Raw genomic sequence first — 22,386 nt, forward strand, 5'->3', positions numbered from 1 at the left:
AAAGCTTAACTCATTTTTTACAATTTAAGTTTCTGATCTAACCTATTTTACCTAAAAAAAATGATGTACTGTATTTATTCTTATATTTATATATGAGGTTTTTACTTTTGTTCTTGATTTCACAATTTGACTGTTTCTTCTTTGTGTTTTCTCTGTGTCTTGCAATGTTTTGAATGAATATAGTCTAATGGTTTATTCTAGTACCCTAATGAAACGTGTAACAGCTGGTGTAAACATCAGTATGAGTCAGCAGTTGACAACAGCTGTGTGTGCTTATTGTATACATTTAAATAAGTTATTTTATTTTTAGATATATTCTCATGTGGCCCCTTTTTTGTATTTTTATCACAGCCTTTGATTTGCAATTTATTTTCCATCTCGTCTCTTGTTCATACTTGCCACAGTACAAGATCTACAAATAAATATGAATTGCTTTTATGGGATGAGTGTGAAAGCAGCTCAGGTTTGTTGCTGTTAAATCTCCACACTGGTTTTACTGAGGCTGCTTCCTGTTAGAGGAGGAGGAGGGAGGAGGGAAGAGGGAGGAGGGAGGAGGGAGGAGGGGGGGGGAGGAGGAGGAGGAGGAGGGGTCAGCCAGGGTGAGTATCCGACCCCAGCTGAACCGATGAGCTGAGGGAAGAAGCGACACAGAGATGCGGAGCTGAGTTTTGCGAGGAGCAGAAACCTCCGGACGAGCTGTGGAGCTCCACATGTCTCCTGCGTGACCGGACCCGAGCTTCTCATCACACAGCCCAGCTCCTGTCTGACTGTGAGTATCGTGTCCTCTGTAGTTTCACTTTACTGACACCGGCTTTAATCAGGAGAGTCCATAGTTTTTATCTTTGCACTATGTTGTGTGTAGTATTGAAAGTGTAATATTGTCTGGATGTATAAGAGTTATCATCCTATACGTGAGTGAACTCATGTTATATCAACATCAACAACAAACCAACAAGCTGATCCGTCATCTATTTATGAAGCAGAGTTGAATTAAAAACTCGGTAGAGTTAAGTGTAAATGCCGGGTTAAAGTTATGATCACTGACTCCTAAGCTATTTCTAAAAAGGACATTTAAGATAATCGAACATTTCTAATCTTTCACTCCTTTTCTGAAACTTTTTTAAAACTTAAACTTTAAATATATTCTATAAATTACTCTTTCAATGTTTTTACACAGCATATCCAATGATATAAATATATTATATTGAACATTAACTGTTGAAATTTCAGATTTGATATAAAAACATCAAAATAATGAATATATATCAAAGTCCTTTTATTCCTCTCAAATACTCAGAAATATCTGCACAATATTTAGTTTTATTATTCATTTTTTATTAGTCTTTCAATGTAAACACAGATGAAATATGTTAATTAAATGTTTTACAACACTACAAACAAATCCTCATCATATGTATTTGTGTTTCTTCAACACTAGGTGGTGCCATTATCGTGTGTTTCCCTCTGAACATCCAGCCCTCAGTGAGCTGCTGACAGACCCTGGAGCTTCCTGAGGTGTTTGTTGAGCATGATGGGTCAACCCGTGGGAGCCGTCATCCAGGACCTGTTGGTGCCCTCACTGCTGGGTGAGGAGGGACTGGAGTCCAGACGCCTGGGTGAGGCCTGCGGGTCCTTCACCGATGAAGCCGTTTCCATCCTGACCTCCACGAGCCAGCGAGCCCGAGGCCTCCTGGGTCGCACCTTTTTGCTCCAGCACAAAGAGAGCGCTGAATCTAAGGCTGGCAGCAGCTGTGATGAAGACGGCGGCAATAACATACGCCGCAAACGGGAGTTCATCCCCAGCGAGAAGAAAGACGACGGCTATTGGGACAAGAGAAGAAAAAACAACGAGGCCGCCAAGAGGTCCAGAGAGAGGCGGCGGGCCAATGACATGGTGCTGGAGAGGCGGGTCCTAGGTCTGCTGGAGGAGAACGCTCGCCTGAGGGCGGAGCTGCTGGCCCTCAAGTTTCGCTTTGGTCTGGTCAAGGATCCGTCTGACGTGAGCATCCTGCCACTCTCTGTTCCCCTCTGTGCACACCCACCCCCCGCTACAACACATTACTACCAACCGCACACTGACGGACCCTCATACCTCAACACACAGCAAAGTCCCAGCACCCACCAAATCCCCTCCCAGGCTCAGCAGCAGGCGTCCATCTATGGGCCGAGGGCAAGCGGGCCTCTGTCAGGTCACAGTGTGTCCGAGGACTCCGGTGTTTCCACCTCAAGCAGCTCAAACATGGGCAGCCCAGTGTTTTTCGAGGACACGTTGAGTGAACGTGTGGAGCCTTCACCGAGGCAGGTGGCCGAGGAGCAGCAGGGCTACGACTCCCACATATGTCCCGTGGAGGTGCAGTATGTACACAAACAAGACTCCCATGACGGGCTGAGGAGTCTCCCGCACAAGCTGCGCTTCAAATGTTCCGGTGTCAACAGTGACGTGGGGGAGATGTCTCCTTCCTCTGATAGCAGACACAGCGAACCACCTGTGGTGACCGTGGGGCCGAACATGCAGGTGAGGAGCCACCAGCCGGCAGCGTGGGACGGTCGGGCGGCGAGTCAGGCCCCGTGGGCGAGGGAGGAGGCCGGTGGTGGACTCGGGCAGCAGCATCAGGCTCTGTCCTCTGCTTATTATAACTCCTCCTCTTTGCAGAACTCCAGGTACACTAAGCATCCGACCGAGGACGGCAGTCTCAGGTCGCAGATCAGCTGCTTGTCTCAGGAAGTGGCTCAGCTCAAACGGCTCTTCTCTCAGCAGCTGATCTCCAAGGTCACTTAAAACCAGAACAGAGGAAGATCGGAGGCAAATCAATGCTAACGGACATGTTCCACCTCACATAGTACAAACTGTCAGCTTTCTGCAACAACCCACCACTGCTTGAAGACACAACATTGGACATCAGATAGCTGGTGCACACTGTTAGACACAGCATTGCACCTGTGTGTCTGACATGACAGAGCTTGCTTACACCCCCACCTGTTTCTCTGTTACAATTCAGTTTAGGGATCTGTTTGTTCAGCAACGATCAGCACACCACAACCAGGAGAGACAACTTTTAAACTAATGCTCAAGGACTGAAGAACTAAAGGGGATTCATGTGAGAGTCATTGGATCAGGCTGAATTCCAGCGATTTGACAGACAGCAGTAAAAAGAATGTTCAATATTAAGCATGCAAACCAAACCTCCGTCTCATCATGTTCCACACACCTGTGAACATGTTCAAGTTTCTGTCAACACAAACAAACAGTTGCTCAACCTTTTCAAAGAGATAGGTGGGAGTATAACATGATACATTATAATATGTGATACATGTGACGCTTTGGAGTTTACTGTGGTTTTTGTGCTCTTCGCTATATCTGCTTCCCATTTATGACTGCAAGGTACATACAGAAATCACTGTCATCATCACTGTCCAGCATTGTAACTGTATTTGAAAATAAAAGTATTTTGTTCAAGAGTCTAGTGAATTTTTTAAATTAATTTAATATACCAAAATACTAATGTTGTATTTGTTCTAAAGGTAACATGCATTTTGAGCATGTTTCAACTGCAGTTTGTGTTGCATTACAGACTCTGCACAGCGGGGGGGAGCGATGGGAGTTGTGGCTCCAGGGAGAGGGGGGGGGCACTGCTCAACAGTATGAATGGTATCCCAGTTTTCTTTGACAGCTGAAGTGATATCTTTAGAATTTCATGTATGGCCTTCCTCTCGTTAATAAATTCTGCTAAATGCTATCGCCACCTTGGAATCGACTAAGGTCATTGAGGAGAAGGGGCGGGGGGGGCAGTGGCACTGAGAGTGCCAGGGAGAAGGGGAGAGGAGTGAGATTACTCTGCATGACGCATCCTCCACGTCAGCAGTAGAAAGCTATTTTTAGGCCCCAAGTAGCTGCGGTGGAGATTGATTGGCCCGAATGGGAGTGAAGGATGCAGGTTCAGACCACATGAACACCTGGAGACAGACTGGTACCGCAGATAGATTCTCAAGGCAGTGGAAATACTGCAGTAAACACTGAATAATGCATTTTAGTATGAATATGATTTATTCGAGTGAATTTTGTTTGAATATTTTCATCTATGGGACTCTATTTTTTGCATGAGCACCAGGTGGCGCCAAGTGCCTTTTATCTGCACTGATCACTGACTCATTCATTCATTCATTCATTCACAGCAGTGTTACTACAGAGGTCATCTTCTCCATTGTGGTTTCTGGAGTGCTACATCGTGTTTGAAGCAGAGCACTTCCACATTTAAATCATTAATTTCTTTCTCAATGTGATGCAGGAAGCCGGAGCTTGGAAATTACAATTGTGTGATCAATGCAAATAGATTGTGATGTTTGAGTGTGAGGTAGAATAGGGAGCAGCAGACACGTGCTGCTGCAGAGACACGGCCATGGCCTTGTTCCTGTCTGCCTCCAAAACAACAACAACAACAACAACAACAACAACAACAAAGTCTTTGTTTAGATCTTTTGTCTGTGCTCAACCTCCATCCAGCCCAGTCTGCAACCCCCCATGCCACACAGGAGCGAGCGAGAGCCTTTCGGTTGCTAGGCAGGCACCACCACAGTTGCCAAGGGAATGCCTGCATGCAGAGGCAGCTGCATGCGGCGATGGAGCGGTGCGTTGGGGGTTGGTGGTTCCAGCACAGATATGGTGGGGGGAGGAGGTAGACAAGTTCAAGGCCGACGTTTCCCCCAACATAGTCTAATGGGGGAGGGGGGTGGGGGGGTGATGGTGTGTGTGTGTATATAGACAGAGAGGGGGAAGGGATGTAAGGGAGAAAATGGGTTGGAGGTGGATGTGTGCTTGATACAAAACAGGGCTGACGTAACCGCACATGAAGTCCGGTGGTTCGAGGACAACAGGCTCTGAGGGATAATAAATAGAAAAGCTCCCGAGCAGATGATACACTTCCTCTGCCTGTGTTGATAAACAAAAACACAGAAGATGAACTGGCTAAATCCTGAAAGATAATGGAAATGATGGACTGTTGTGTGATTTATTGTTTTATTATTATATTATTTTAAATCATAGTGATTTGATTGTCAATTTCTCATCAAGGTTTCTTGGAAAAAATGGAATTTATTTCAACAAAAATCTATAGATCAAAATCTTATCCCTGACCATGGAAAAATGAATACAAAATGAAATTGATATTTATTTAAAGCAGGAGAAATAATCAAAAATAATTAAAATGAATCATAGCCTATGTTTTTACAATAATATCCTCTGCTGTCTGCCACTGCAAACATGACTGATCCTACAGAAAGAATCTGAAGGCCATCAGGATGAATTCACACTATGTGTATGAGGCATAAACATAATAGAATAAAATAGAAAGGCATGCTTCCATAAATTATTCCCTGGGAAATGAAGGTATATTTTCATAAACCTCTCAGAATTGAACGCAATATCGAGGGACAAAAAAATGTATGGATCCACCCCCTGATCCGGGTCTTCACCAAACTGTTTCTCCACCAACAAAAACAGGAAAAGGATGCTGACTGTCAGAATTAAAACACTTTTTAATAACATTATACAAGTGTATAAATCTGCTAGAATAAAAACAATAATATTATATCTATGTAACAGTATCAAACAAAACTGTTATGTTATAAATATAATGAAGAACAGCAGATGTGTTGTTGCTTGTACTTTGTGATATTTTGCGCTGTAGAGAAGAAATAGCAATATGCTATAATTTAAAGAACATTTCAAACATCAAGCTCCAGATGTATCTCTACACAGCGGTGGATTTGGAAGCAGTGAGTTTATTCTGTTTATATAGCCAAATATCCTCAATTATACATTTGCCTTGAAGGGAATGTTCACCGAAAAAATTAATATGCACCCGTTACCTGCTCAACACTATGTCAATGGAGGGGTGGGTGAAGGGTTTGAGTCCACAAAACACTTGAGGAGTCTCAGGGGTAAACTGTTTTTCAGCAAAAGAGACCTCTTCTTCAGACAAAACAATTTATCGCCCAAGTGTCCACAAGCCCGACATTCATGTTCGATCAAGTTTAAGCCTAAAATTCCACTACAGGAAGTAGCAATCCTAGCGGGTGCCATTGGGTGAGAGTGTGTGTGGTGTTCAGAGGAGGCCATCTGAGGACATGCAGGCTTAAACCGTGGTGTAAACCTTCAATTGTATCTGATCCGGCTGTGATGCTGTTTACCCCTGAGACTCCAGAAGTGTTTTGTGGACTCAAACCCTTCACCCACCCCTTCATCCGCATAGTGGTGAGTAGATTATGAGTGAATTTAAATATTCAGCGAACTATCCCTTTATGGTGCTTTCTAATATTTGCATACACACCCTCTGGTTTAAACTTACCAGTAACCGTCCTGCATTAACAATCCTACTAAAGCCAACAAAAGGGTTATCAGCAAATAGCACATTAGGCATCATAGGTAAAAGTGTTCATTAACCAGCAGATTGCCTTGTACTCATATTATTGTACAACTATTACGTATGTACAACTACTTTATAAAAATGTATACTGGAGTTATTCAAGGTGGAGCTTGTAAATACTTACTATGTGCTACAATAAAAGCAAAAAGCGCAAAGTATTCCTCTGAAATCAAGTGTAAGTTAAAAGTACCTGGACAGAATATGACCTCTGCTAGCATGCCCCAGGCCTGTGGACATTTGGTTGATGAGGACGATGATCTGTAGCTGGCCATGATCTAAAACAAATTTGTAAAACAGTTTTTATGCGAACCCTGTTTATATTATGTCATAGCTGCATTGTTACACACTCACATTGTAGTTGTATCTGAGGACACTCAGTGACATAATACATTCCCTAGCACCTCACCCTAACCGTAACCATCCAAACTAAATGCCTAACCCTAACCCAAACCTCATTCTAACATTTTAAACCGAGTCTTAACCCTCAAACAGCCCACTTAAAAAGCGAGGACCGGCCCAAATGTCCTCACTTTCCAAAAATGTCCCCTTTCTAAAAAATGTCCCCACTTTCCAAAAATGTCCTCACTCTAAGAAACGTGTACAGGATCACACGCATTCACAAAGGTCGTTATCGGGATGAATGAATTAAAGAAATAAATAATTGTGCGAGGACCGGCCCAAATGTCGCCACTTTCCAAAAATGTCCCCTTTCTAAAAAATGTCCTCACTTACCAAAAATGTCCCCTTTCTAAAAAATGTCTCCACTTTCCAAAAATGTTCACACTCTAAGACACACAGGAACACAAGCATTCACAAAGGTCGTTATCGGGATGAATGAATTAAAGAAATAAATAATTGTGGTTTTGTATCAATAAACATAAATAATCACAAGTTAAAAAAGAAACGATGAGAGACAAATAGGTGCTCTGACACCGAGTCTGTGCTCAAGGACAGGCTGTTACCTCTATGGCTGTTACCTCTATGGCTGTTACCACAGGCTGTTACCTCTATGGCTGTTACCACAGGCTGTTACATGCCATCAATGGACGCCTCGCTAACACGCTGCAGAGCGCATCCATGTGCGTGTTATGAACTTCAGCTCAGGGATGAAGGTGGAGAGAAAGCACGCACACACACACACACACACAGAGGAAGAGAGAGAGGGAGATAGAGAGAGAGAGAGACAGAGAGAGGGAGAGGTAGATCGAGAGAGGAGAGACAGAGGACAGAAACGTGACTAGGCAGCATAAGAGCTGTTACGCAACCGCTGACCTACTAACACATATTTCTGGAAAGGGATCCGGGGAAGTGGAGCAGAGAGTCCGGCGGCACGCAGCGCACCGGCAGCCCGAGCCAGCACAGAGCCACACAGCCCCCCCACTGACGGAGCCCGGCACACACACACGGACCACCGCACACTTGTTTCTCTTCCATTTCCACCCCCCCCCCCCCCCTCCGTTTTGCTTTTTCGGGAGGTTTCCTGTAAGAAGAGGAGGAAGAAGACAGAAGGGGACGAGCAGACGAGGAAGCAGGAGCCAGACAGCTTTGTGTCGGGGACTCTTTTCTTTCTTCTCCTCCGAGGTACGTGCGAGGCGAGCCGCTGTTGTGTGTTTTCTTTGTGTCCTCTACACAATGTGCGGTGTGCTTGAACCTGTGTGTGTGTGTGTGTGTGAGTATGTGGACATGATGCTCCCGGGTGGTGTCCACATGGCGGCTCTCTCTCTCTCTCTCTCTCCGGGCTGAGCCGGGACTTGGAGACGCTCGCCGCCGCCGCTTTGTGTGGGATGACAGGGAAATGTGCGGAGTGGCTCTTCCGCCGCTGTCGCGTTCTCCCCCCTCTCTTTGTGTTCTCCTCGGAACACGAGGCAGGAGGTGCACACTGGCCACTCTCCACACCGCGGGTTCAATGTCAAGGCGACGTGGTTTCCTCCATGCGGGTGTTTTCCAGGGAACGAGTGTTGTCTGGTTCCCGCAGACACACCGGGTTTATTTCAGCTCGGGCACGTGGTCTGCTGCGCTATGTATGTACGTGTCCGGTGTTTTCTATTATTGCAGAGATTTTTTTTTAAAAGAATCTCTCCATCTGATGGAAGCATCACGGCTTCTTTTAACATACCAATTCATTACGAGTGTATTATTTTGGGACACATTTGAACAAAATCTGTAAAAAAATTCATTCAAGATTTAAGATAAATGAAGCCAATTTATAATATACAGAAAAGATGGCAGGAATATAGATCCTTTATTATTATTATTGTTTATTATTTATAGTAGATAATTTTGGGAAAACTGGATCAACTGAATGTCTCCATTAAATCTCCTGTTCCCCCACATGTGTCCATCATCAACCTCTTTCAGGTTACATCACTGTAATACATGTTCAAAGTAGAAAAATTAGCACACGATGTCTGATTTCTGTTGTGTGAGTCAGTGGATGGATATTTTTTTGTTGTGTGTTTGTCCTGAGGTGTGTTGAGTAAAGCACAGAGCCTCTCTTTCAGGGAGTTGGAGACTATGACATAACCAGGCACACAGCAGGGAGAAGCCATAAACTGCAGCTCTCTCCTGGGACAGCCAGGCCAGTAATTGATTCCCGTTCACACCCTGTGCTTCCTTCCCACCCCTCCGTACCCACAGTCACACCACACACTTATTTCGGAGGGAGAGCGATGTTTAGGAAGATTGTATTCTACTGCCACGCTTCTATCCAGTGAGGTGACACAGCTGCTCGGTGTGTGCGAGCTATTTTTAACTTGCTCAGTCTTTTGTGCTCTAGAGAAAACATGGGAGAAGGAAAAAAAAAGCAGAAGTGAGGCTAAAGCAGATGGAACAGTGTTTCCTGTTTTGGGCACACACCAAAAAAAAGGTTGCCTCCCAAGATCCCAGCGAGGTCTTTGCCAGGGCCTTTGTTGTGAAATGAGAACAGCAAGTGAACATCCAGGATGTGATGCAATGTGTGGAAACTCCTGTGTGGCGAAGGGCAGGCATAGTTCTGGTGAGCCCTTAGTCCGCCCGGCTGCCAGCTGGTCTGGTTTCCAGGGGCGTCTGCATTGCTCTGTCCCAGCCGGCCCCCTGAATGTAGGTCAGACGGGTTTCTGGGTGAGGAGGAGACACATGGGGTATACGGGGCGAGGCGTGGACTACTTTGTCCTCTCTGTCTGTCGCTCTGAGGAATCCAAGTCCACATACTCATGCAGGGTTTAGTAACTCTAGCTATTTACCCGGTTCTCTCAGTTGACTGCCTGTGAATTAATGTGTTAGTACACATTTTTTTAATCTTTTTGAATCTGCTGTGTGTAAAGCAGGTAAAACCATTGACTTGTTAGTAAAGATGTGAAGATGTGGGAATTCAGATTTAAGGGAAAAGGATCACATGTTTCTAATAGAAGAACAAGGAGGTTTAACATGATTAAATAGGTAATATGTACGTGTACGGTGTTTTCTATTATTGCAGATATTTTTTTTAAAGGAATCTCTCCATCTGATGGAAGCATCACGGCTTCTTTTAACATTCCATTTCACTTAGAATGTATTATTTTAGGACACATTTGAACAAAATCTATAAAAAAAATGTATTCAAGATTTAAGATTAATTAAGCCAATTTATAATATACATAAGAGATGGAAAACAGCCTCATATTTTAAGAATATAGATCCTTTATTATTGTTGACTGACTGTGGATCAATGTGTTAGTACATTTTTTTAATCTTTTTGAATCTGCTGTGTGTAAGCAGGTAAAACCACTGACTTGTTAGTAAAGATGTGAAGATGTGGGAATTCAGATTTAAGTGAAAAGGATCACATGTTTCTAATAGAACAAGTAGGTTTAACATGATTAAATAGCTAATATGTACTAATGAGTACATTTCAAGAGAAAGTCAAAACCTTTTCCCAGAAAAGTGCATTTATCTGTAAGTTCCTGTAGCGTCTCACTACAAGTTGAAGTGCTTTTAGTCATATACACTGTGAGGAGGTGATAAACAACACACAGTCCCGTAGGTCTCACTAACTAACCTGGTATGTCTGGATTACAGCCTCCTCGTTTTTTGTCTTTGGGCAAAATGGAGTCTCCTTGCAGGGGCCCCTTCCACGTGTGTGGTGTTGGATCACTTAAAAGATGGAGGAGGGGAAGAGGATGCCTTGCCTTTTACTCACACTTGCCTCAGAGAAGGTCAGAGGTGAGGCATTCCTCCTCGAGCGGCAAGTGCCCGGGAACTACCTCCCTCGCGGCGTTCAGTGAGAAAAACACAGAGACCCGGTGTTGTACAGTAGCTGCAGGGAATCATCCCTTTCTAATGGGAAGTCAACCTCCACACAAAGAGCCAATTACACAGCGTACCTTGCCCAGTGTCTATTCTCTTTTTTCAGTCCGGGAACAAAACACAGAGAGGAGAGTGAACAAGGGGAGATTTGAGGCATTCGCAGCCAGAGACCTGTAGCTTCTGCTGCTATGTAATATGCATGATTTACACAAGGCCTGCTCCGCCACCAGAGCAATTCAGAGCACGTAGGCTACGAGCAACAACAGCAGCCCCTCCCCATGCAGTCCTGAGAGAGAGAGAGAGAGCCTGTTTTGTGTGAATTTGGCTGCAGAGATGGGTGTGTGCTCTGACGTCAATGCCATCTCCCCGTCTCTCGCCATGGTTTTTCATCTGCCACCGGTTCATGTAGCTACGCTCTGGATTGGGCGGCGCAGGGTTTCCAGAGTGAACGGGAATTAATCTTGCATGAAAAATCACTGGGGCTGTCATAATCCGATTTTTGGGAAGATTGCGTATTCAAGTTAGTGTCTTTTTTCCCCCTCTTTCTTATTTTTCGTGCCACAGTTTGTGTAAAATTCCTCTCACTTCCCCCCAATGAATTCCTCCCGTCACCCCATCGTTCCTCTGCTTCCTCCCTCCCTCACCTCTGTCTGTCGCTCTATTTTTAGCGTGCACTCTAATACTCTCTCTCCCTCTCCTGCCCTCCCTCCCATGCAGTTCCACTGACCTATTTTATGGCGCACCGTCAAAGACAGGAGGAGTGTTTACCGCTTAGCGCCGTTTCTAGGTCAGTGGGACAGCGCAGACGTATGTGTGCTTCCTTCCCGCCCGCCTTTGTTTCACACCCCCTCCCTCTCTTGCCAGTCTTTATGAAATTTATTCGGGGTTGGGGGGAGAAATGGGGGCTGACCCTTTCATTTTTTCCACATCTGTTTGTGGTTGCGTCCACGTCTGATCAGCATTGCTTCACCCTGGTCCTTCAAGAAAAGGAGACAAACAAGAGAGGGAGGAACTCATGTTCTGCTACTCACAAGAAAACTCGATCTATAGAATAGCACCCACCCTATATAACCCCTGAGCTACAATATCACAGGCATGGGTTTATAGTTACATAATTATTCTTAGCTGTAGCCAGACTATTTCAAAGTCACAATGTGTGATTAGATTATGAAACAGGGTCATTGACTCCACGCCTAAGCAGAGAAGTGTTGTACGCAGTCTAGAGAAGACGTTCACTAGATTAAATAGTTGTGTGGCATTGACTCTGGTGTTACGTAAGTAAGGGATTTGTAAGTTTTGTTCCACCGGAGCACAAGCACTTCTCTGGTCGTGATTGTCGACTGTTCCTTTGCCCTCTTGCCATCCCAGTGTAAATCACAGGAACTGTAGGGGGAGATTATTTGTTCAGGTCTTCTCTGCTTGCGCCATGTCTGGTCAAAGTTTCCACACTTCATCATAGGACATGACAGAAATGGTGCCATGAACCGGGACCAGGGACTGTTTGTTTTTCATCAGCAACGCCCCAAAATTCCTCTAAATCTCCTCATGCCTGACTTCATCTTTACATGTAGAGTTATAGTAAATAAATAGTTTTCACTGATTGTAGGTCACCGTTTTGCCCTACATTTTGCCAGGGTTTACAATTCCACTGTTGCGAATGAAAAGTGACACCAGAGGAGTCATTGTTACACACAGACCCGGTGACCTAGATTACTGCATTGTTTTTGTATGTGTGTGTGTGTGCGTGCGTTCGTGCGTCATTAAAAATATGTTTTGATGTTTGTAATGCACTCCAGGGCTCAGTGTAATGATGTGTTATTAATTACCGCATATCAACTGTTTATTGTCGTGCAGTGAGGAATCAAGTCTAAACTAAGTGCAGATCCAGTTATTACATAATACCGGACTGCCGTCAGCATTCTCTCATATCTGCACTTGGCTTGTTGTTCACTTTATGCCGCAAGACCAGTAAGTTGGGCAAAGCTTCCCGTAGAGCTACGATGTTGACACAACATAAGAAGGCTAAGCAGCTTGCAGTGTTGTGTAAGTCCAGACAGTGTCACGGCTACAACATAACCTGAGCCATTACAGATGTGACAGCCTAATATGACCTGACTAAAATGTAAATATACCACAGTATATACTCTAGTGCTAATCTAATTCTCTCTCCTTCTCTCCCTTTTCCTCTTGCTGTCTCCTTTCATAAACTAGGTAGTGGTCAGCAAACCTCAGCACTAAAGCCACTTCCTCGCGGAGCCCCAAAGTACACCGACTGACCTATATCCTGCGTAAGACGCCTAGAGAAGGAGGGCAGCAGCCTGACCGGCATCACAGTACGGCTGAAGATCACCTCTAGTGAGGCCACAGAAGCTGCTTTGCACAAATCACTAAGCCAACTGGAAGACTCTCCGCTCAAAACCCCAACTTGTTACTTTTTTTGAAGTTCTTCGTACTCAACACTAGTTCAATGTCTGAGGTTTTTGTGGAGTTCCAACTCTTTTTAATCTTCCTGGCTTATTTGGACACTTGAACATTTTGATCAAAAAAAAATCAATGAGGCTCTCTCTTCAAGGAGCACAAATACCTCATCCGGAATTTTTTGCTGACCCTGCTACATAGATCACACTTCTTATTAACACAGCAGAAGGCTCATACCGTTCCCTTTGCTAGAGTCAATCTCTGGCCCCCAGTTGGGAACAAAATGGAAAGTCTCCATCTTCACCTTCCATCCTCCAGCAACAAGAATGCCATGGATGTAGACACTTTTTCTAACTACAGCGGAAGCCTCCCATCCCCTGATCCCGAAAGTGGAGGGCGCGGCAGTCGCCAATCTAAAGGTAGCAAGTCTTCTTTGACGTCTCGTCGCAAGCGGGAGTTCATTTCTGACGAAAAGAAAGATGCTTCCTATTGGGAAAAACGCAGGAAGAACAATGAAGCAGCCAAGCGCTCAAGGGAAAAGCGTCGCCTTAATGACATGGTGCTAGAGAACCGGGTCATGGCGCTGAATGAGGAGAATGTTCGTCTCAAGACAGAACTCCTTCAGCTCAAGTTACGCTTTGGCCTCATTAGCACAGCCGTCTACATGGAGAAAAGTCAGCAGATTGCCAACAGCGCTGCAAATGCCAACAGTGGTAGCAACGGGAGCAGCACCCCAAACAGTAACACCTACCTCTCAAGCAGTGGATACTCCAGTGCGTCCCAGGTGATGCTAAATTCAGACTCTTCTGAACCTGAGCAGTCGAGCCGTGGTGAGCGCCACACAATGCTCCACAAATACTCTCCCCGTGGCTCCATCTCTGACCTGTCAGACAGTTCCTCCAGGGACAGCCCAGAACCCATGGGCTACAACATAAAGGAGGAGCCCTCAAGTTTAGAGATGGCCAGGCTGGAAAGCAACGAGATTCCAGATGTGCTAGCTAATGGGTTACCAAATGGAGTGCCAACTGGGGCTTACCATGGCAACCACGCTGCTCTGGTTTCTCCTCACCAGCAGAGCACCCCAGTGTCTGAAGGTGCCATGGACTACCAACACCACCAACCGCAGCAACAACAGTGTCAAATGGATGCCTCCAGCCCAGCTCCCCAGGCCACCTCTGCACAGAGGAGCGTTATCTTGTACCGCTCCAGCAGTGGCTGTTACCCCATGGAAAGCCAGAGGTCAGATGGCCAGCAGGTCCAGCAGAGCAGACCGCCACAGCTTTTCCAGCAACCCTCAACCTCCAAGTTCTCTGACTGCTCATTGACCATCACCGAGGTCGCTGAGAAGCTAGAGAGGACAAAGACCATGGACTCGCCTCAGTATGAATACACCAATGGTCATGCTGAGTCGGTAGAGGAGCTTCAGGAGAAGTACAATCCCAGTGCCCAACAGCAGCATTATAGCTACCAGGGTCAGGAGAGTGGTCGTCAGCAGGCAGAAAGACACCAGAACCCTTTTGCCCCTGAGCTGACCCACAACACTGAGGAAGGCAAGTCCTCCTTTGTGCAGCACAACGGCTACCTCAACACACTGGATGAAGAGCCCCCAGTGCTCACCTACGAGGGGGGCCCCCGAGCTGATGGTTTCTACCAGGAGACCTCCACTAAGGACACCTCTTCCAGTGATGGGGACCCTCGTAGTTCTGACAAGGAGGCTTCCACAGATGATGAGTCACCCGCCTTAGACATCAGCCGCTACCACCAGAAGGCAGCTGGAGCTGCCACTTTTCATGGAGAGTGTCCAGCCGAGGTCAAAGCCACTGCTCTGCCACACAAGCTCCGTCTCAAGTACAGAGCACTGTCCAGTGGGGCAGCAGGAGCTCAGATGGAGGGACCAGTCAACACCTCCATGTCCCCCTCTCCCACCTTGCCCCAGCACCCGTACTTAGCTCTACCCAGCAACCCTCACAGCAGCCACGCCAATGGGGAGAGCAAAGAGGTAGAGAATGACACTGAGTATGCAGAAGTGGTTAAGACTGTAAATGAGAGGACGGACGCTAAGAAGGAGGAACTAAAAAAGGGATCCAGCAGTGGGAGGGGTGGGCGTAATAAGAGGCGAGAATAAGGACAATTGGGACCAGCTCGAGCATCTGCTCTTGGTTGTCTATATCAGACAGACAACTACAACTCGGACTCACATCGCCACCTTACAAGACAGAAATGAAGACAGTGATTTGTGTGAGGTGTAGTTAGGATGTGATTTCACCATCAAGTTCACTGTGTCACCTGTTCTTTTTCTCTGTACTCTCTCCTACCTCCCACATATCTCTCAATTTACAATAACAAATCTCTCATCGAGGGAGGGGAAAGAATGAAACTCTCCAGAGATGGAGTCTGGGATATTGCTCTCGTGGAAAATTCAACGATATTCAATTATTCATTATTGTAAGCTGCCTGGGTGGCTGGTCCGCATTTACCGTGGCATTCTGGGAACATTCCTTTGACCAAAGATACACATCCTTCCTTTTTTGGCTAAGAGTGACATTCTTCCTCCCTCCGAACCCATCCGAACCATTTGATCCCAAACCCACTCATCATCTGCACACAAGTTCTCTTACATTCTGAAGCACTTAGATTGTATATTACTGTGACATATAAATTTGCATATATGGAATATATTTTAAGAATAAAAAAAGTGGCAAAAAATAAACAAAAAAAAGTTGTGGGATAATGGAAGTTGTAGACTTTAAAGTGATCAGTTTGTTCTTGTGGAGACACCGTGTACAGTCCCTCTTTGTCTAGAAAATGACTCAAAGAATACTTTGAGTATGAGCCACAACTTATAAAAAAAAAAAAGGAAAAAAAAGTTTGTTTCTGACTCAGCTCCGGTTCCTCGTTCAGGTGATCCAAGCTCTTCGACACTCAAAGCTGTCAGAGCAGTCAAGGCCAGTTACTCTTGTATAAATCAAGGCTATGCAGTCACACATTGCTGTCGGCAAAACCAGACAAGCACAAGGCGAGCCTCGTCTGCAGGCCGTTCAACAGAAATCAATAAATCTTCATTTTCCAGACGAACGTCGTCTGTCTAATAAATGAAATGGCTCTCCGGTCGTAACCAGCAAAGCTGCTCTCGCTTCATAAGGTGCCTCTTTATTGTGTTGTCCCTCGTCCCCTCAATGTCCAAACGACCCCACTCACCTCTGCACTGAGTTGTTTTAGCTACAGTAGCTGCAGTAGATCACACACGTCTGTACAACTGTTTCACTTCCTGGTGCCTGCCTTTGGTCACTATGTATAAATGTAAATTTGTCTCTATCTCTTGTATGCTGCTGTCATTATTTTATTATTATTTTATTAATATTGTTATTTTCTATTATATTCTGTTATTATTTTGGCTTTTATTATGTGTATTTTTATGTCATCCTGTTGTGTCATTTTGCTCAATGCTCTTCCTGGTTGTGCCGTGTATTAAACCCTCGCTGCCCTTTGCCCCAGTTACCATTTGTACTACGTGTTACTGTATAACCCTTGCTGTTTGCCGAAAGGCTTTCCGAAAATGGAAGACAAAAAAATTCAATGAGGCTCGTCCAGAAGTGATTATGTATTGCTATACTTCACGTGGATATGCAAAATGGTCAGAAAAAAAACACTCATTTTGGAATGTGAAAGATTCAAAATGGGGGCGAAAAAATAAAAAGGTTGTTGAATTTACAAATGTCTCTCTGGTACTTATTGAGTGATTCTCTTATGAAATGCTTTCAGAACTGATACACATACTCGCAACCAGACAATTTTTTTTTCGGGGGTTGCAGGAGACCAAGTGGCTGATTCACAACTCACAGACAGCAACATCTCAGTCTGCTAGTGCAGCTCAGTGAGAGACAACACAGCCAGAAAACACATCAGTGGTTCACCCAGTCATCACTCGGAGCCTGCTGCCTGTTGGCAGAGATTCTGTGAAATGGACTGAAATAGGAAAAATACACAGACAGTGATATTTTAGCACAGGAGGAAATCTGTTGTCCAAACCTCTGCCTGAATATTCACGTCGTGGAATATACACAAAATACACACGACTCCAATGTAAACGAACCTCATATTTTACAAACAGGCTTTCTCCTCAAAGGAGCCTATTCATGGGATTTTATATATATATATATATTAAAAAAAAAACTCTTAAAACGAAGAGTCAGGCAGTAAAATGAATATTGTGAGAAGAAATTATTTTTAAAGTCAGAAATCTCAAAAGGCACAGATTGGGCCAATCCAGACATTTGGGGAGGACTCCCTTTCATCTAGCTACTAAAACCTCTAACTTTTCTCTGCTTTGCTACATTTGCAGGATTTCCTTTATTCTTTTCTTGTACCTTTCGTTAAGGCAGAAATTAAATATTTACTTTATTTTGTGTTTTATCTAAATTTACATTGGGCCATTTACATCTTTACTGATGTGTACATCTTTCCAGGATTCACACAACTGTTACCTTTATGTAGATACCAATATAGATAGATAGATAGATAGATAGATAGATAGATAGATAGATAGATAGATAGATAGATAGATAGATAGATAGATAGATAGATAGATAGATAGATAGATAGATAGATAGATAGATAGATAGATAGATAGATAGATAGATAGATAGATAGATAGATAGATAGATAGATAGATAGATAGATAGATAGATAGATAGATAGATAGAGTACTTTATTCATCCCCGAAGGGAAATTAAGTTGTCATAGCAGCCGGTATATTTGAATACAATAAAATACAATACAATAGAATAAAATTAAAAATATTGAGGTAGAAAGAATAAAAAAACAGAAGCACAAGATAAAATACAATAAAATAGGTAGATAAGGTGCAGTGGCAAGATGATGGTAAAAGTACTGATGATATGATGGTAATGGTATTGTTAGACAGTATATAAGAATAGTACAGTATATATAGTATATAATATAACATAATATATATTTATATATGATAGTAATTATACCAATATAAAAGCAGTATATGGTAATAATGGCAGCAACAGTATATATAATAATAATAGTAATGGTGATATAATATAGTAATTATAACATGTACACATGTATAAATATGTGTATATAGACTTATGTATACAAAGAATATACAGAGAGTATGATATAATATATGATATATAGTAGAGGTATGAATATGAATATAAGTATTTGACTATACAATAGGAAATATAATATACTATGAGTCTAAGAATATGTAGACAGACTGTGCAAAAGACAATATTATTGTATAAAATGATATATAATATCAATATGGTGTATATGAACACATATCACATATGATGTGAAGTAAGTGTATAAGGAGCGGTTGTACAGGGTACACAGTGCAAGGAGACAGGTTTAGTGCAGTTCTGTGATGGTGGCACTGACAGAGGTAGATGAGTTGTACAGTCTTATTGCAGTTGGGAGGAACGATTTCCTGTATCGTTCTTCGACTGACTTAATATCAAATGAAAACCAGAACTGAAGTTCTAAATGCATGATTCAATTAAAATAATCTTGATTTTAATCAACAGAAATAATTGCAAACTGGCCTTTTTTCATTTTCATTCTTCACTGGAAGAGAGAAGGTCAGCAGTAAAACACACAAAACACAGTGTTACCTATAAAAGTACTTCAGCAAAGTTGCTTATTTTGCTCTTTGTGTCTGGACAGTCCATTATTGCTCAACGCCATGAACCGGGGTCTGAGATGGATAAAAACCAGGAAAACAAATCCCAGCGTGTATCAGAGTGCATCAAGCTAAAAACAAGTTACACAACTGTCTTGGGAGAAAACTGCGTCAGACTATAAAGTGCACGCAGCCTCCATCTGACCCTGCTGTTAATGGAACAATAGCTGATAGGAACTGAAAGCTGGCATGGGCAGAGCTCGCCACTGACGCGGGTTACATAAGAGTCATTAACGGGAGGAGAGCCTATCAGATGCAGGGGTGTTGCTGTTTGAGAAGGAAACACCCAAACTTAAAGAGATTCAACTCTGGAAACTAAAATGATATATAAATAAACAAGAAAGCATAAAACCACCTGTGGACATGTGTTGATCTTCAGAGTTAGTAACCAGGGGGTTTCATGTTGTGCAAATCTGTGACACAATTCAAACGCATGCACCGTACTTTGAGTGTGAAGCGCTAGGAGATGACTCCTGGAACAGATAGAGGACGGATGAAGGTGATTGGAAGCAGCTGACCACACACTAATGTTCACTCCTGCTCTCCATGTCACACCAGGCAGTTGGAACAAGTGGCATTCCTGAGACGACCGCAGTGCTTTGTGTTGCACTTTCCTCTCTCTCCTACACCTTTTCCCTTTCCCACCTTTCCCTATCCTCTCACTATCTCTTGTTTTCTTTCTCTCTCCCTCACTCTCTTCCTCTCGCTCTCTCTCACTCCCCCCCCTCCAGCACGTCTTTGAGCTGTAAAAGCTCCTTTGTGTTGTGCGGAGGCTTGTGAAAACAGGCCAGGAGAGTAAAAGTAGGTCACTGAGGAGGGATGGGAGAGGAGGGGAAGGGGTGAGGGGCAGGAGAGAGAGAGAGAGGTATTCAGAGTGGAGAGCAGGGAGGGAGAGGTTGGGGGGGTAGAAGGCAGGGAGGGAGGGAGGATTACGTCACATGCCTCTAGTCTACAGTGTAAACTTGAGCAAACTATTCAGAAAAAAAAGCTCCTATCTGGTTGATGCATGAGGGAGCAAGTCAGTGACACACACACACACACACGCATTTATCAGTTTGATGTTGCATCAAGTTGACCTTTATATTAAAAAGCACACAAAGATTGATCTTTTCGTCAGAGCTAGTAGGATTATGTAATAGAAAGCTCCATGACGTGTTTAATGTTGTAAATTGTTATTGTTATTACCAACTTACTAGGAATTGGGTGTGGTATTTCTTTAAGTGTAGGCCACCTTCGAGGAAACACAATATGCACCAGATGCCAAAATCCAGACATTCAAGTGTGACCTAAGTTGGAATCTTCTCAGCATTGTTCCAGCACAAGCCATTTGAATCCACCTGTCCGGCAGGTGTGACCTTGAATATTAATTTCCTGTCAAATGAAGACGTTTCTGAACACTGGTAGGTCATGGCGAAGAGTGTGTGTGTGCGCAGAAGAGAGAGAGGGAGGGGCTGTTGGCCCTGCGCTGCCTGCGGTGATCAACAGCCCTGACTGGTTATGTAACTGGGATGCTGCAGTATGTAGGTCAGCAGCACAGGGAGAGCCAGGGATGGGGTACGGAGGATGGAGTCGACGAGTGTGTGTTGATATATATATATGGGTGCGCGTGTGTCTGCGTGCTCATTCACACCTCTGAATTTCATATTTCAGTCGTTTTAGCTCGTCATCCTCCCAGAGAGGATGTGCAGTTAACATCCTGCTGAGCAGATGTCAAACACCATCGCTCACTGCAGAAATCTCAGCTACAGTGAGCTGAGATTCACTGAATGGAGAGGAGCAAATCTTCAGGAGGCCAACAAAGCAGAAAAAAACTCATTGTGCAATCGAGCTAAACTGACCCAGCTTTGAATATTACATCAGTGTTTGCTGGTGTACAGTTTGTTTTTCACAATCCAGCCCTAGCAACCATTGAGTCTCTCAGTTTTGTCTTCTCATCTGATCATATAAAAATCCTTATTTTAATTCAAACTTAATCCTGTGTGGATGATATGATTAAGATCAGCCATAAGCCGGTTACACTGAAAATAATCTGATATTATCCCAATTTCTTAAAATAAAGAATAAGTCACTCAGGAATGCAGTTAATCAATTATTAAGCCGGTTGCAGCATGGCTGGACATTAACCAAGAGTCTCAAGTCCCCTCAGTGAGTTATTTATAAACTTTTTCTGAGTTTCATCCCTTACAGAAAATGTCCTTCGATCTTGATTGTAATTTCTAATAATAAATGAATAAATGTGGTCCTACCTTAAGGGATTTCTGGATGTTTTGTAACACAATTTTGAAATCTCAAATTAAACCAAATCAATGATGTATAAAGAAGCATGTGGTACAACTGGCCACTGTGATATCAGCACAAATAAAGCTATATGTTTTATGTAAGCTGCACCGTGAGATGTGTCTCTGGTTTGCACACGCCTGCAGGAAGACTTCGAGAGAAAACCGAGCGAGGGGGAAAACAACTCGTCTGTTGGACATGCTCGGCTGGCTGCTGCTCAAGGGGGAGTTATGTTGCCTGCCATGACCCATTCTATCCCCGCTCACTGCCTCTGCCCTCCACTGCTCTGTAAAATAGGTCAGGAAATGCAGTGTGTGTGTGTGAGGGTGTTACGTACATGAGCACAAATTATGATTTGAGGAAGGCCAGTGAGTGACACACTACACACACACGCACACACAGACACACACTAACACCGATGCATTTACATCACATCAAAATAGGCTAAAGGCAAAATAAACTTGTGCATTTCTGATGTGAAAGTAGGCCACTTGGATGTTTGTATGTGAGCGATGATTCAGCTCCATGTTATGCAATGTAAAACCACCCTTGGGTCCCATTGCCATATCTTGTGCCCTTGTGCCACAGGAAGTAGCCTGTCCCTGCATGTTTGTGTGAGTGTTTGTCAAAATGGAGAAATAGGACCTTCATTTTCGTACGGCCACTGACCCGAGCAATCTCTCATCTTCTTTTATGTAAACACGTTAGCCTGTATCTGAACAGGATCACATGTCAGGAAGATATTGTCGAAATATTCCCCTTTTTTCAGGGTTTTCCCAGAGTTGCATAAGGAAAAACAAAAGGCAACACTTTAACCATTTTAAATGAACTAAATACTATTAGTTTAGATTGAAACATTTTATGTCTTTCAAGATTTTTCCATAGATTATATTATTGTGATTCTTTTTTGTTGTTAAAATAAAAGGCAGAATTTCAACAATTTAAAATGACCTAAATACTGCTAACATGTCTGTATGGTAAATGTAGAGCTACAGACAGCCGCTGGCTAGTTTAGCGGGAACATATTCCCATTTTTTAAGATTTTTCAGAAAGGTCAATATTGACTCTCTTTTTTCCGGCAACACAAAAGGCAAACGGGAAAGTTTAATAATTATCTGAAAGGTAAACATGAAGCTACAGCCAGCAGCTGCCTGGCAACCTCACCATGACAGCAGACTCCAGGTCGTCTGTGCACCAGCCAAGAAACATGGGCATGGGCATGTAACCGCCCGTTAAACCATGTATTATTATAAATTATTTTTTGCATATCAACAATTAAGCAAACTAAAATGA

At 43.7% G+C, this 22,386-nt stretch overlaps 2 protein-coding genes across 2 annotated transcripts; both read left to right on the plus strand.

Moving 5' to 3' along the window:
- The first annotated feature begins 634 nt into the window (after nt 1–634).
- Nucleotides 635–3,459, plus strand: LOC133020930 (nuclear factor interleukin-3-regulated protein-like). Its single transcript, XM_061087705.1, has 2 exons — nt 635–769; nt 1,439–3,459. The coding sequence occupies exon 2, from the start codon at nt 1,529–1,531 to the stop codon at nt 2,777–2,779; it is 1,251 nt and encodes a 416-aa protein (XP_060943688.1). The 5' UTR covers nt 635–769; nt 1,439–1,528; the 3' UTR covers nt 2,780–3,459.
- A 4,408-nt stretch (nt 3,460–7,867) lies between these two features.
- nfil3-5 (nuclear factor, interleukin 3 regulated, member 5) lies at nt 7,868–16,818 on the plus strand. The gene is made up of 2 exons (XM_061086803.1): nt 7,868–8,003; nt 12,897–16,818. The coding sequence occupies exon 2, from the start codon at nt 13,387–13,389 to the stop codon at nt 15,226–15,228; it is 1,842 nt and encodes a 613-aa protein (XP_060942786.1). The 5' UTR covers nt 7,868–8,003; nt 12,897–13,386; the 3' UTR covers nt 15,229–16,818.
- The last annotated feature ends 5,568 nt before the right edge of the window (nt 16,819–22,386 follow it).

Source organism: Limanda limanda, chromosome 2 (assembly GCF_963576545.1).
Source record: "Limanda limanda chromosome 2, fLimLim1.1, whole genome shotgun sequence".
NCBI classification, from domain to species: Eukaryota; Metazoa; Chordata; class Actinopteri; order Pleuronectiformes; family Pleuronectidae; genus Limanda; species Limanda limanda.

What these genes read in the sequence shown, in the direction of transcription:
- LOC133020930 (XM_061087705.1), top strand. Translation starts at nt 1,529, where the DNA reads ATGATGGGTCAACCCGTGGGAGCCGTCATCCAGGACCTGTTGGTGCCC.
- nfil3-5 (XM_061086803.1), top strand. Translation starts at nt 13,387, where the DNA reads ATGGAAAGTCTCCATCTTCACCTTCCATCCTCCAGCAACAAGAATGCC.